The sequence below is a fragment of the Pholcus phalangioides genome, unplaced genomic scaffold (assembly GCF_987345545.1).
Source record: "Pholcus phalangioides strain wild (caught in Gottingen) unplaced genomic scaffold, Ppha-v1.0 ptg000021l_1, whole genome shotgun sequence".
Lineage (NCBI taxonomy): Eukaryota > Metazoa > Arthropoda > Arachnida > Araneae > Pholcidae > Pholcus > Pholcus phalangioides.
Genome location: NW_028301614.1, coordinates 3,513,986 through 3,527,905, shown reverse-complemented (window position 1 = coordinate 3,527,905; position 13,920 = coordinate 3,513,986). Strand labels below are relative to the sequence as shown.

At 38.7% G+C, this 13,920-nt stretch overlaps 1 protein-coding gene across 1 annotated transcript in view; it reads left to right on the top strand.

Annotated features, from left to right (window-relative positions):
- Positions 1-10,053, top strand: part of LOC149070502 (acetoacetyl-CoA synthetase-like) — a 31,455-nt gene extending 21,402 nt beyond the window's left edge. Inside the window, exons 11-15 of the mRNA XM_089249048.1 lie at positions 930-1,049; positions 3,388-3,457; positions 3,614-3,672; positions 7,732-7,934; positions 9,761-10,053. Of these exons, the coding sequence (XP_089105174.1) occupies positions 930-1,049; positions 3,388-3,457; positions 3,614-3,672; positions 7,732-7,934; positions 9,761-9,904 (596 nt within the window). The 3' untranslated portion in view covers positions 9,905-10,053. The remainder of the gene's footprint in view (positions 1-929; positions 1,050-3,387; positions 3,458-3,613; positions 3,673-7,731; positions 7,935-9,760) is intronic.
- Positions 10,054-13,920: the final 3,867 nt, after the last annotated feature.

The following is a 13,920-nucleotide window of genomic DNA, read 5'->3' as shown; positions in this document are numbered from 1 at the left end:
TATGCGAGGTGCATATGTTCGGTTTAGTAGCAGTAGTAGTAGCATGATTTGAAGCTGGCAAAACGTTTGACCTCGTGAAAGGATATTTCTGATTGAATACGCTGATTAGGATGGATCCGCATTAACAGACACGGTTCTCTAACATAAAACCAATCAACGTGTTCGTATCTATCGTATCGTGGCGGCACACGCTCAGACAGACATTGTTGTGTTCAAGAATGTTTGCCCTGTCTGATACGACACGGTGAGTGTCTGAAGATGTGAATCTACCATAAAACGTCGCGTGGTTTATGGTGGATTAACCCTTTCACGTACAAGAGGTTGGCGATAAACTTGAATGATCTGTGTAGGCGATGAATATAATGGCCTTGTTCGCACGTTAAAAAAAGGGAGAAAGGGAAAGAAAGAAAGATGGGAAGAATGGGAATAGTACAGACAATAGATAATTAGATAAGAGAGTTACAGAGAGATAAGAGATGTATAGTACCTTGCGTTCTCGCCCTCACCTACGAGTTATTTTTCTCTCTTCCATGTACAGTACATAAGGATTAGTTGTGAGAAAGATACATTATACGTGGGGATACCATGGAGAACGAGGAGGAGGAAGCTGAGGAGAACAGAAAGGGGCAAAGGGGAACACGCACAGAACTTTGCTTCATAGGGTTAGTATATAGCTTCGCGATGAGGAAAAAAGAGGTTGGAGAAACAGTTAACTCTGGATTGAATTTATTGCACTGGCACTTGGACGCAATATTACGTCCCCGATCGCAAAGGAGTTAAATGTGTTATTCCAGGTGATGTTGTTCAATATCAGACATAAATGTTCATGTGAATATGTGAAATTTATAATAATATGTACACAAAATTGTCCTAATTTATGAAAGTACTTGAAAAATCAACTCCTAATTATGAAAGTGCATTGTAATCAGGTAAACACGTGGTTGGCAAGAAAGGAGAAGTCGTATTGGCCAAACCTCTTCCGACGATGCCAGTGAAACTCCTAATGGATAGGAAACTCATGCAGGAGAACTACTTCTCCAAATTCACAGGTGAGTTGCCTTCACATGCATATACAATGCATAATATCGTTTGTATAATGACTTTTGAATACCGCTTTGAATACACTGGATGGGGTAACGGAAGGTGTTCAAAACGAATATGAATTCTGTAAGTGAATCTAAAATTAAAGGAAAAGGAGGAAAAGTGTATTACCATTTATTTATTCAATATTGTTTGGCCGAGGCCTATACAAAAGGATGCTGAAGTTATGTATGACGAAAATGACGATTGATGATACGGGAAAATTCGGAAATCTTAGTACAATCTACAATATTTGGTGGTAGGTTGTTCCAGCCGATAATAGTTTTATTAAGTAAAGTACTACAAAATTGAACCATTTTATGAGAATGGAATTTCAAATGAGGAAAGTATGAATTTTTTTTTTTTTTAGATTTATGAAAACGATTTCGTATTCACGGTCTTCTCCCCCCCCCCCCCATTTACGAGAAAACACTGTTCCAGCTTTTTTTCTGGCATCGAAACACGAGTTAACGATGGCGCTCAACTCTCCAGGCTTTTCTAGTGCTTCTGGAAGTTTTTCAGAAAAAGACAAAACAAAGTGAAAACTTTGCAAAATTCGACATAATTGACAAATCGTAACAAAACTGAGTCAATTGTGTGTCATTAAGGTGTTGATGAATCGATGTCCTTGCCATGAATTATAATTATATCACATCATATCATCCAGTCGCTTGATCAGGACATGGTGTTCCAGGACATACTTATCATGGTGTTTCAGGACATAAGACTCACTTATTATACTAGTTACTTAATTGTGAATCCAATCAAAGAACATCAAACGTTTCACGTTATAAATGAATTACGCCATCGCTAATGTCATTCGTGTCTCTGCTGTAGACGTGGGAGCTATAAATATGGAAACATTCCCGCGTGGGAAAAACTCTTTCTTTAATTCTAATTGGTGCCGGAGGATACTTCATTTATACGGAACCAATCGAAAGGATTATAAAAGATATTTCCACGTCAGGTTGACGAGGGATCATGAGCGGATATATGAGGGGGCAATCAGTGTCAAAGGTGAAGTCGGTTGATCTAATGTATATGTGTATGTATGAATTGGCATCAACATCATCGTGCCCCCCCCCCAGGAATAATGACCATGCCCCCAGACTTCCAAGTCTATCTCCGCTTATGTGAAGGATGGATCGATTATATGGACACAGAAAGAAATCCAAAAACTCATTAAATAGCAATCTATATACATTGATAGAGGCGGAATTAATCGAAATGACTGCTTCTGAAATTGAAGTCATTTTCCCATGAAGAAGAGCAGGTAGGCACAAGTTCATTATGAGCAACATAGCTTGTGGGCTTCGTAAGTTTAAATGGTCAGTGGATTATTACATTGACAAAGAAATAATACACATCGTAATACCGATTCTCCGCATGTAGAAAACTTGGTAGACGAAGCAATTGCCAATTCCCCCCCCCCCCGACACATTTAATTAAATGAAAAAAAAATGACAAGACAATAAGACATTACTGAAATTATTGTGAATATCACTAACTGAAAAAGTGACTGACAGATGGCAGCAAGAGCTTCACATCCAAGAAGGTTTTCGTGTATTTTATAAGGCCGGGATTACACTATAAAAAGTTCGATGAAATATCTTTTACAAAATTTGAAAAAAAAAAAAAAAAAACAATTAATAAACCAATTGGTTATATTACCTCGAATGTAACCGATCCGTTAGTTTGTTGCATTTTTTAAGTTTTATAAAATAACTTTTGTCTTTAACATTGTAATCTCGGCCTCATTCGCGTACACTCTCGGAACGTAATGCCGCGGCAGACTCATAGACTTGGAAGTCTGGGGGGGGCACGATGATGATGATGATGTCAGCTCATATATACATATATACATTAGATCAGTCGACTCCACCTGTGACGCTGGGGGGGGGGGGCAATGCCCCCCTCACGCCCCCCCCCGTATCTCCGCCCATGGGCAGACTGTATATTGTACCTGGTATTACGTCCCCGAGTTCTGTCTGTTCGCTCACGTTTTCTCCACATCTCCGTTGTCAAGGTATGGCTTAAAAGAATGATAGCGAGATGGTGTTTTGGGAATATTTATTATTCAGTATTCAAACTTTATGCGCCAAAAAACCGAAGCAATAGACTTCCATTCCTTACAATCGGCCACCCGGGTGCACAGCACACCTTGCAACCTAGCTTAATCAGCACCTGCCGTCAATTAATTAGAATAAGCCATAGAATGTGCACTTTGGGCACTCTTCACGAAATACTCTGTATGCAGTTGATGTGCAGATTCATTTCAGTCTTTGCATTTTTCGGTTTCATACTTAGGTTTTTATACTCAAAACGACGAATGCTGGCAAGATCCTGAAACGAGGGGATGGATCGTTACGGGAAGGAGGTATTTCTGACAATATACGAAAAATGAAAGATTTTTTTGATTATTTTTTATTTGTGTCGATTATTTCCCACGATCGTGTCGATTATTACATTATTTTTTCAATCTCATTATAAAACTGTTTCACTAATGTTATCGATAATCCATGTTTTCTTTCAGCGACGAAACAATCAATCAATACGGTGAAAGGTTCTGTTCATCGGACATTTACTTTGCTAGTAAGTTATTTTTAATGTTATCTAAGAACCTTAAAAAGGAAGAATGATGTTCTGTTATTTTACATTCAAACTATACATGCTCAAACTGTGGCTCTCTGAGTCATCTGATGTGCTCCTTGGTCTCAAACCTTATTTTGTGAAAATGAGCTAAGTGGCATATTTTTAGATCACTAAAGTCACCTGCGGTGAAATTACGCATCACTTGAGTGGCCCGTGGTACATTTCCATTTGACTTAAGGGGAAGCGGGACTGTTGAACCTTCGAAAACATATTTACAGATCACTTGAGTGAACCTCGGTGCAGTTTCAGTGCACTTGAGTTGCCCGCGGCACATTTTTAGGTCACTTAGGTGACCCGCCGCACAGTTCCAGGCCAATTAAGTGACCTGCGAGTCGTTTGGGAAAAGGAAGATTGCAGTGTCCGGTTTTTATTCGCCGGTCTATATGGACATTAATAATACACTGAAGAGTCGAAAAAACTGGTACACCTGCCTAATATCGTGTAGGGCCCCCGCGAGCACGCAGAAGTGCCGCAACACGACGTGGCATGGACGCGACTAATGTCTGAAGTAGTGCTGGAGGTAATTGACACCATAAATCCTGCAGGGCTGTCCATAAATCCGTAGGAGTAACAGGGGGTGGAGATCTCTTCTGAACAGCACGTTGCAAGGCATCCCAGATATGTTCAATAATGTTCATGTCTGGGGATTTAGGTGGCCAGCGGAAGTGTCTAAAGTCAGAAGAGTGTTCCTGGAGCCACTTTGTAACAATTCTGGACGTGTGGGGTGTCGCATTGTCCTGCTGAAATTGTCCAAGTCCGTCGGAATGCACAATGGACATGAATGGGTGCAGGTGATCAGACAGGATGCTTACGTTCCTGTCACCTGTCAGAGTCGTTTCTAGACGTATCAGGGGGGGGGGGGTCCCATATCACGCCAACTGCACACGCCCCCATACCATCACAGAGCCTCCACCAGCTTGAACAGTCCCCTGTTGACATGTAGGGTCCATGAATTCATGAGGTTGTCTCCATACCCGTACACGTCCATCAGCTCGAAGCAATTGGAACCGAGACTCGTTAGACCAGGCAACGTGTTTCGAGTCCTCAACAGTCCAATGTCGGTGTTGTCGGGCCCAGCCGAGGCGTAAAGCTTTGTGTCGTGCAGTCATCAAGGGTACACGAGTGGGCCTTCGGCTCCGAAAGGCCATATCGATGATGTTTCGTTGAATGGTTCGCACGCTGACACTTGTTGATGGCATTGAAATCTGCAGCAATTTGCGGAAGGGTTGCACGTCTGTCACGTGTAATGATTCTGGTCAGTCCCGTTCTTACATGATCTTTTTCCGGCCGCAGCGATGTCGTAGATTTAATTTTTTACCGGATTCCCGATGTTCACGGTACACTCGTGAAATGGTCGTACGTGAAAATCCAAATTTCATCGCTACCTCGGAGATGCTATGTCCCATCTCTCGTGCGCCGACTATAACACCACGTTCAAACTCACTTAAATCTCGCTAACCTGCCATTGTAGCAGCAGTAACCGATCTAACAACTATGCCAGACACTTGTTGTGTTATATAGGCGTTGCCGACCGCAGCGCCGTACTCTGATTGGTTCCATATCTCTTTATTTGCATACGCATGCCTGTACCAGTTTTTTTGGCTCTTCAGTTTATATGGACGTTCCATAATACGACCCACTCTATAAGTTTGCCACTATTGATGGGCTGAGTTGCCGGCTGAGCCAAGGGAACTTCTTTTTCTGAATTCACTACGGCATAATATTCGGGAAAGAACTAATTCCTTGAAAAAGAAATGTAATTATAATGAAAATTACAAAGGGTAATTAAAAACTATAAAAGGGGTCTTTTTAGCTAGACATTGGGGATTCGATATGACATAATTAAACCAAACAAGACCATTATACAAAAACAGTTTATATACATAGCACCTAGAGCAGTGGATCTCAACCTTTTCAAGCCCACGGCCCGGTTTCATTCATTTTTGTGAGTCGAAGGCCCGGCCAAACACACGATCAAAGAAAATAAATGAGGGTAAATGAAACGGCTAATCACTCGCGGCCCGGTATGAATGATATCAGGGCTCGGTACCGGGCCGCGGCCCGGCGGTTGAGAAACACTGACCTAGAGAGTATAATGATGAAATAAAATCGGAAAAATCTTTTACGCAAATTCAAAAAAGCAAAATAATCAGCAAAATAAACGAAATTGAATAAGGATTATACTTATATATAATCTAAAATTTTTTTTCTCTCTCTTCTCGAGTTGAGAACAATATTACACCAATGATTGGTCTGTGGTCGGACCCCAGTACAAGTGTATACCAATATTTATAAATTTCAATTTGACCTGGACGAATTGTTATAATCCCTTGGGCAATCACGTCGGTGAATAATGTATACTTGTATTTTGAGTCTGTGTGTGTATTGTGTTACTGTGCTTGTTGGTGTGTTATGACTAGAGCTCGGATATTTAGGACTAGAGCCAGGAAGTTTTAACCCTAAAAATGGTTGAAATAGGCAGGCAAAAAAAGGCGTTTATAAAAAAAAGGCATTTATAATTTATGGAAGGAAGAAAAATAACTGAAAAATATATAAGGAATTATGATGGTCCAAAAACTAGCTGAAAATTTGGTGGCACTTAATCCGTCTACTTGTTTTAATTATAGTTTGTAACAACAGCATTATTATATGAGTAAGACTGATTTTGAGCGCCCCAAATAAAATGATATTAGAACTTCAGGGTCAGGTCAATTCCAGGGCCACCATTACCAAGCGCAGAGCACGTCGAGAAAATTATCTTTGGGGGAGGGGGGGGGGGCCCTCTATAGTTGCGAATAATTCTCGTTTATTTGTTGCATTTTTTGGTCTAATAATAATTATCATTTCTTGTTCAATTAATAATTATCATTTCTTGTTCAATTAATAATTATCATTTCTTGTTCAATTAATAATTATCATTTCTTGTTCAATTAATAATTATCATTTCTTGTTCAATTAATAATTATCATTTCTTGTTCAATTAATAATTATCATTTCTTGTTCAATTAATAATTATCATTTCTTGTTCAATTAATAATTATCATTTCTTGTTCAATTAATAATTATCATTTCTTGTTCTAGTGATAATTATTCATTTTTAGTGGAAACTGCTTTGTTCTATAGTTGTAAAAAAAAAATCAACCCTTTTTTATATTACCACATATGCGGGACTCCTTCAAGCGCGGGACCCTGTGTGGCTGCATCTGCCACACACCGCAGAGGGTGACTGGTCAGTTCAATAGCATACTAAATATGTTTGTGCAATTAGCAGTCATGGCTGTTTGCAGTGCATTTATAGTGTAAAGAAGGAAATCAAAACAACACGAGGCCCCAGAGCCCCGTCTGCTTTCACCCCGATTTGTGTGATCCATGACGTCAACTGATGATCTCTTGGGACAGTGATCGGTCAGCTATACATGTATAACGCAGTCCAAAGCCTGAGCAAAACGTGTGAAGCATGTAGAGAAGCAAAAATGTCTAATTTTCCTCTGCTTTTTCTATCATTGGCTGCTTTCATCTGAAACAAAATCATTCACCTCAAACCCCATCAGGTCAAAGCAAAGCTAATGCACGTGGCAACACCAAATTCTCAGATCATATATCTCTCAGATCACTTATTCGCGTTTAAGTGGGACTGAAACTGGTGTGGGGGCTTTCTAACACACCGAGAGTTGAAAAATCGATTAAAAAAAGGGCAAGGCAATTTGTTTGTTCCAATGCTCAAAATATGTTTCGAATTTCATTAATAAAATTAATGAAATTCGTTAATAAACTTAAAACTTTTGAAATAGGCATTTATGGCTGTAAAAGTTCAAAAAAAGGCATTTTTCTACCAAAAAATTTGAAAACAGGCATTTACGGCATTTTGCTTGAACTTTTAATGACCTAAACATGAAACATCGTTGCTGATGGGTTTACCGATCAGCAACGACGTTTCATAATAATCCGAGACCTAGTTATAACGTGTGGTTTATGTAAATATGTATAATCCTTTTTCAGTCCATGGAATCGAAGCATTAGCGGATTACTTGTGCGTCGGTCAAAAGAATTCCGATGGTGACGAGAGAGCTGTTCTATTCCTAAAGCTCCAAAATGGAGTCTCGCTGACATCCGAACTCGTCAAGAGAATCGAGGACGCTATAGAAAATGAGTTGGGCATCGAGTATGTGCCTCAAGTGATACTAGAAGCCAAAGAAATACCGGTAAAAAAAAAAATTTCGTCACATTTTCGTACATCAGTTTTATCGAGCACGTTGAAAATTGACTGAAAATGAAATTCGGAATCAAATACTATAAAGATATGAAACGAAAATTATCTGGAGGGTTTTGCCAGAACTTGCTTTTTTTTTCCATTTAAACAAATTACAAGATAAAAATGTAAAAATTTACAAACATAAATTACAAAAATACACAAAATACACGCAGGGGCTCATTTATGGTTTTGCCGCCCCTCTCTCATTCCAGTCGGATTTTCTTGACCACTCATTCCTTGAATTCGCCTCCTTGAGCAACAATCAGCTTGACCCCTCTTGTTACTACGCCCGTATCTCTAAAGTCAGGTTTTCCTAGGAGCAGGTTTCTACAGCGCACGCAGCGTTAAAACGCTAATTGGTAAAAAAAAAAACAAAAACCTGAATTTCAGTTTTTAACCAATTAGCGTTTTCACGCTGCACACGGCGCAAAAAACCTATTCTGAAGTCAACTCTTCCATACAGTCGAATACCGTTTTAACGAATACCGTTATAGCGAAAATCTCGTTTTAACGAACACTTTTCTAATCCCCCAGATAGGTTTGCATAAGAAGAATGCAAAGAACCCGAATTTTCTTTTATAACGAAGTGATTTCCCCTATCTCTTGGAGTTCGTTATAACGGGATTCGACTGTATATGGTTTTTGTCTACCAACGATTTTTAAAACTGAATATTTCAATTTTTTTCTCTCCCTAATTGTGATCTTTCGGAGCGCATATTGCATTTGTACTTTGGACATGACGTTGGACTAGATTTATGTTTAACGCACATAAGCACACACTCATGCTTTGCACGTACATGTGCAAACTTGTCTTTCTCCTTCATAACGCCTCCGAAAGGCTATTTGTGAGTCGTCTGATAGTCTCATTGGGTTGGAAACGACAAAATAAATTAAATTCTGTTTTTGTTCGGATACATTATCTCTTAAATTCCGTAAGCCTGTATTGCATTTCAAGTAATGTAAACCACTGTGTACAGAAAAATAAAAAGATTTATGGCGCGAAGAAGAGAGATATCTAAAAAGACATAGAAAAAAAAACCCCTCCAACTCCCAAAATGCTTAATACTTTTTTTTTTAATTGAATGTGACCGTTGAACGTTATATAGAGTATTATAACGTTAATTATGTACAGAATGTTCTACAAAATTCGAGATCGTGAACAGTTTAAAAGTTCATAAAAATTGAAGAAATTGTTGCATTTGAATGCAGTTTGTGCGAAGTTATTTTCACACGATGGTGGGGGCGGGGGAGGGAATTCCATTGGTAGCTGAAATAGAAATGAATCAAGTTTTTGTCGATAGAGGACGCTGCATGTCGGTCTGACAGATTGATTGGACCCGAATCCTTCTTCTAACTCTTCTGCGTCCGAAACCTTCGTAAACTTTACGATTCGTGGGCAAGGTAAAACAACTTCACAAACAGTGCTTTAACAATTAAAATAAGACACAATAAAAACCTTATGCAATCGCTACTAACAGGAAAATTTCGAAATGAGCTGTTAATCGAGCGTCCTGCATTTTATAGGACTCTGATTTGCATAGTTGAAATGATTTACTTTCGTGCAGCGTCCTCTATCAATAAAACTTGAACTTTTATCTTTCCTGTACTGAAAAAATCCTCCTTCATGAGAATAACTTTTTTTTCCAAACCGCTTTCAAATGCACCAATTCCTTCTCACAATTTTTTTAAATGAATTTATATGAATTATAACTAACTAAACTATTTGTAACTACTATTTACGAACTTATGGGTATTATATTCAATTTTCATTCTTAGTACAACCTAAACAATAAGAGGATGGAAAAATTGGTGAAGACGATCATAGCGACAAATGTTGTACCTGATGTAGCCAACATTAAGAATCCAGAGTGTCTGAAAAGCTTCAGCGATGTTCCTGAACTTCAGGATTATTTAGAATGAGTTGTTTCAATAGACGCCATCTATTCAAGTTTGCTCTGATTCTGATGACTTCTGAGTGAGTGTAAGATATGAGATCATGTAACAGAAAAATCTACCAATAAAATTACATAAACAAAATATCTTTTTCGGATGGAATTATATTGATCATGAAAACGTTTTCTTTTTTACTTGTTTTTTACCATGTGGTAATATCGCGTAAAAATCACGTCGTAGCATGTTCTTTTAGTTTCAAAAGTTCGAAAATCTGTGGAAGTTCTGATACAGTCGAATCCCGTTTTAACGAATACCGGTATAGTAAAAATCTCGTTTTAACGAACACTTTTCTAATCCCTCAAATAAGTTTACATAAGAACAATGCTAGGTAATCTGGAATTCCTTTATAACGAAATTTCGTTTTAACGAAGTGATTCTTCCGGTCTCCTGGCGTTCGTTATAACGGGATTCGACTGTATACAGGTCGTCCATAAACTAACTAAACCATATACGATACGATCAAAATGCCAATGAAATTCGATATGCATATATTTCTCAAAATATATGCTCGAGAATGAAGAGAAAACGAAACTCACAGCTCTCGTGGCTATAGCAGCAACAACAAAATTTCGAAAAATTCAAATAGCAACACACACTTTTATGCACTACAAAGTGATCAATGTAGTAAAAACTATAAATGGTATTAGAATGGTACCTGTAACATGAAAAACGCCGGTGCTAGACGCAGACACAGAAACATGTAGAAACAACTAGCGCAGATCACATTGCTTCCTCAAGAAATCTCTGCCGTAGAGGGGCTAGCGCATCCTAGGTGAGATTTCCTTTCTATGTCTGCATCTAGCCAACACCATCCATAGCAGAAGGCCTAGGCGCGAAGCTCGTGACGTCACTGAAGAAAGTCATCTCACCTATAGCCATTGGATATAGCAGGCCGAACATATTTACCCTTTTTTAGCAGGCCTATATTCAATGGCTATAGGTGAGACGACCTTCTTAAGTGACATCACGAGCTTCGCGCGGAGGTCTTCTGCTATGGATGGTGTTGCTCTAGTACCGGCGTTCATGGTGCTACAGAAACCGTTATGCACATAAAGCTATCCGTGGTCTCTTGTTGAGTCGATCACATAGCAATGCACAAAAGTTATTGTGTTGCCATTTGAATTTTTCGAAATTTTATTGCTGTGACTGTAATCGTGAGAACTAAGGTTTTGTTTTTCTCTTCGTTCCCAAGCGCATATTTTGAAACACCTACATCTCGAATTTCATTCGCTGATTTTTTGCGGCCGCTAAGATCTCTTACATCAGCAAAGTTGTTTTATGAGCGACTGTATATGAAAACTCGACTAAACTGCGGATTACCCCTCCTCCCCTAGTTACTTCTAATTGGTTTGGATATATCCGCTTTCAAATTGTTTTAATTTTTCTATCAATAATATTACAATATATAAATACGAATTCACATACTTATCCGTTAGTATTACTCCTTAATAATTTTTTTTGATAGAAGGAAAGATCACAAATTTAATCGCGATCGGTAATTACCCCCATTTTTTACTGCTACAAGAAGAATAAATCGCTCGTCTTGAGAAATATTTTAACAATAGATGACAGAAGTATAGTAAAATGAATGATTCAAATTTATGAATGATGTAGATATCCCAGTACGTATAATTACTACGCGTACTAGCGAGCGTCAAACCTGGGAGAACGTATGAACTGTCGGTACATCAAATAGGCTTTGGTTCCGGCTCGTGGATTTTGTGTAGTGAAAACTGTGGTTCTGCGATCGCAACCAGGTCGTACGAGGGGAGAAGAAAAGCAAAAGAAAGAGTTCAGGTTATTTATTTGTTACTCCCAAACAGTAAGCATACGTGGACGTGCCTTGAGGGTGCAAGAGGTAGCCATGATAAATGATTGAGAAAACTGCAGAGAAAAAAGAATAAGGGTAACGTAAAGAAATTAGACTTTTATATAAGCGATGTATGGCGTTTGAAAAAATGTGCGACTGCTTCCACAATCAAATGAGTACTGCCCAAAGAATCAGGGAAATCTTAAAGCTTAGGCAGTGGCGGCTCCGGGGTTGCGCGAACCATGTGGCTGCATGGGGTGCCGCTTTATGAGGGGTGTGGAATAAAAGTAAGAAAGAAAATTAATTGCAGAAAAATTGGAAAAAAATAAATGTTTCGTGTTTAAAACTCAATTTATGAATGTGTTGGATTTAATATAATTTGCAGAGAAAACTAATTTTTGATGCACACACAGACACACATGGTATATACAAATCTGTGAGTTTATTGGGTTATTTTACCCATGCGGCTCATATACGGCAGAGAGGGTGCCTGCATTTGTTTTTCCTTTGCCATAAGGTCTAAATTATGATATCTGGTTTGATGATTTTTGATAGAAGCTCTTACCTCCAGCTAAGTACTGGGCCGAAGATCAATTTCGTGTCCCATGGGACTGTTCGTTTTTCGAAATTAGTGGAACCAGTGACGCAATAACAGCCATTATAACCGGATTGTGAATGGATTGATACGATCCAACTCAAAAGTCCTTGCGAATCAAGTTTGGGCCGTAATTCGCAGCTCAATAATCACTAGCGTAAGAAATTTTCGACAGAATTTTCATTGGGAATCTCAATAATTAAAAAGTTATATGGTATTATGGCCAATAAAATTTTTAATTTCTTGTTTTTTTTCGAGTTTTTAAAACTAAAACTTATTTTTTGCGAAAACCTTTCAAAATTTCAATTTGAATAAAATGTTGATTATCCAAACAACTTTGAGAAATTTAACTCTGTGTGTTTAAAATCAAAATGAAATCAGTGAACTAATAACTGAAATATTTCCATTGAGCCATGAAGAAAGACTTGATTTATTAAATATATTTACATTGGAGGAATGTGTGTGGAGGTGTCAGGAGAAGACATGATCGAAGTGTTTAAAATTTCCAACTGGACGGATAGGATCGACCATTAGTTATTAATACACCGTCAATCAGTTTCTTCGACAAGGGGAGACCAGTATCGTTTAATATGCTCCCGAGTGGTGCAACAGTAAGATGATCGTTTTCCACCATGAAGGTTACCATCAAGGTCCACGGGTTAAAATCCTGGGAAGAACATCAGAAATAAGTTCTTTACCTAACGAACCTGGGCGCGACCACCGATAGATGGCACCTGCATTTCTCACCCAAATTCACTGGTTGGACATTACTGTGAGGCGATATATGGCCGGAGTTGGTGTGCGGTAAAATAGTATCATTTAGTAAGGGACAATTCTCCAGGTTGTGGTGCCGCACGGGAGTTTTTCTCTAAAGGGTTGTTAATAAATGGAATAGCGTACCTCTTGGGTCGTGAATTCTAATATAATTGACACGTTTAACAAATAAGTAAGATAAACATAGTGTGGGATAATACAAGAAGCTATCTATACTTAGACAACCAATAATCTTTTTATGGGCAATGTACTACAGTAAAACCTCTCTTTTGCGGACAAAGACGGGACGAAAAAAATTTGTCCTTAAAAGAGGGGTGACCGTTAACCAGCGGTTTGAAATGCATACTTTTATTACACAAGGGGAAATTGCTGTTGAAAAAATGTGGTTGTGACCATAACCAGGGAATTTAAAGTTCAAAAATGAGACTACGCCTCTAAGCATATTGCCATACATGCAATCCCAATTCGTCGGATTCTGTTCGAAAACGAAAATACGCAGATTACCTTTTTACCAATACAATCACTTTATGGAAGATACACTGCTGGCCACCCAAATCGCAACACCAAGAAAGACAAGAGATATCGCAACAATATTTATTTTGTAGATAACATGTTGACCAAGCATCAAATGATTAAATTTATAGACTTCTGTGAAGTGTGGTTCCTGCCAAAATCAGTAGCCAGAGTAGCCGCCATTGTTGGAAATCACCGCTGCCACACGCCTCGGCATTGATTCAAAGAGACTTTGGATGTGTTCTTGGGGTACAGCAGACCAAGCAGCTTCCACGCGTTGCCAAAGTTGAT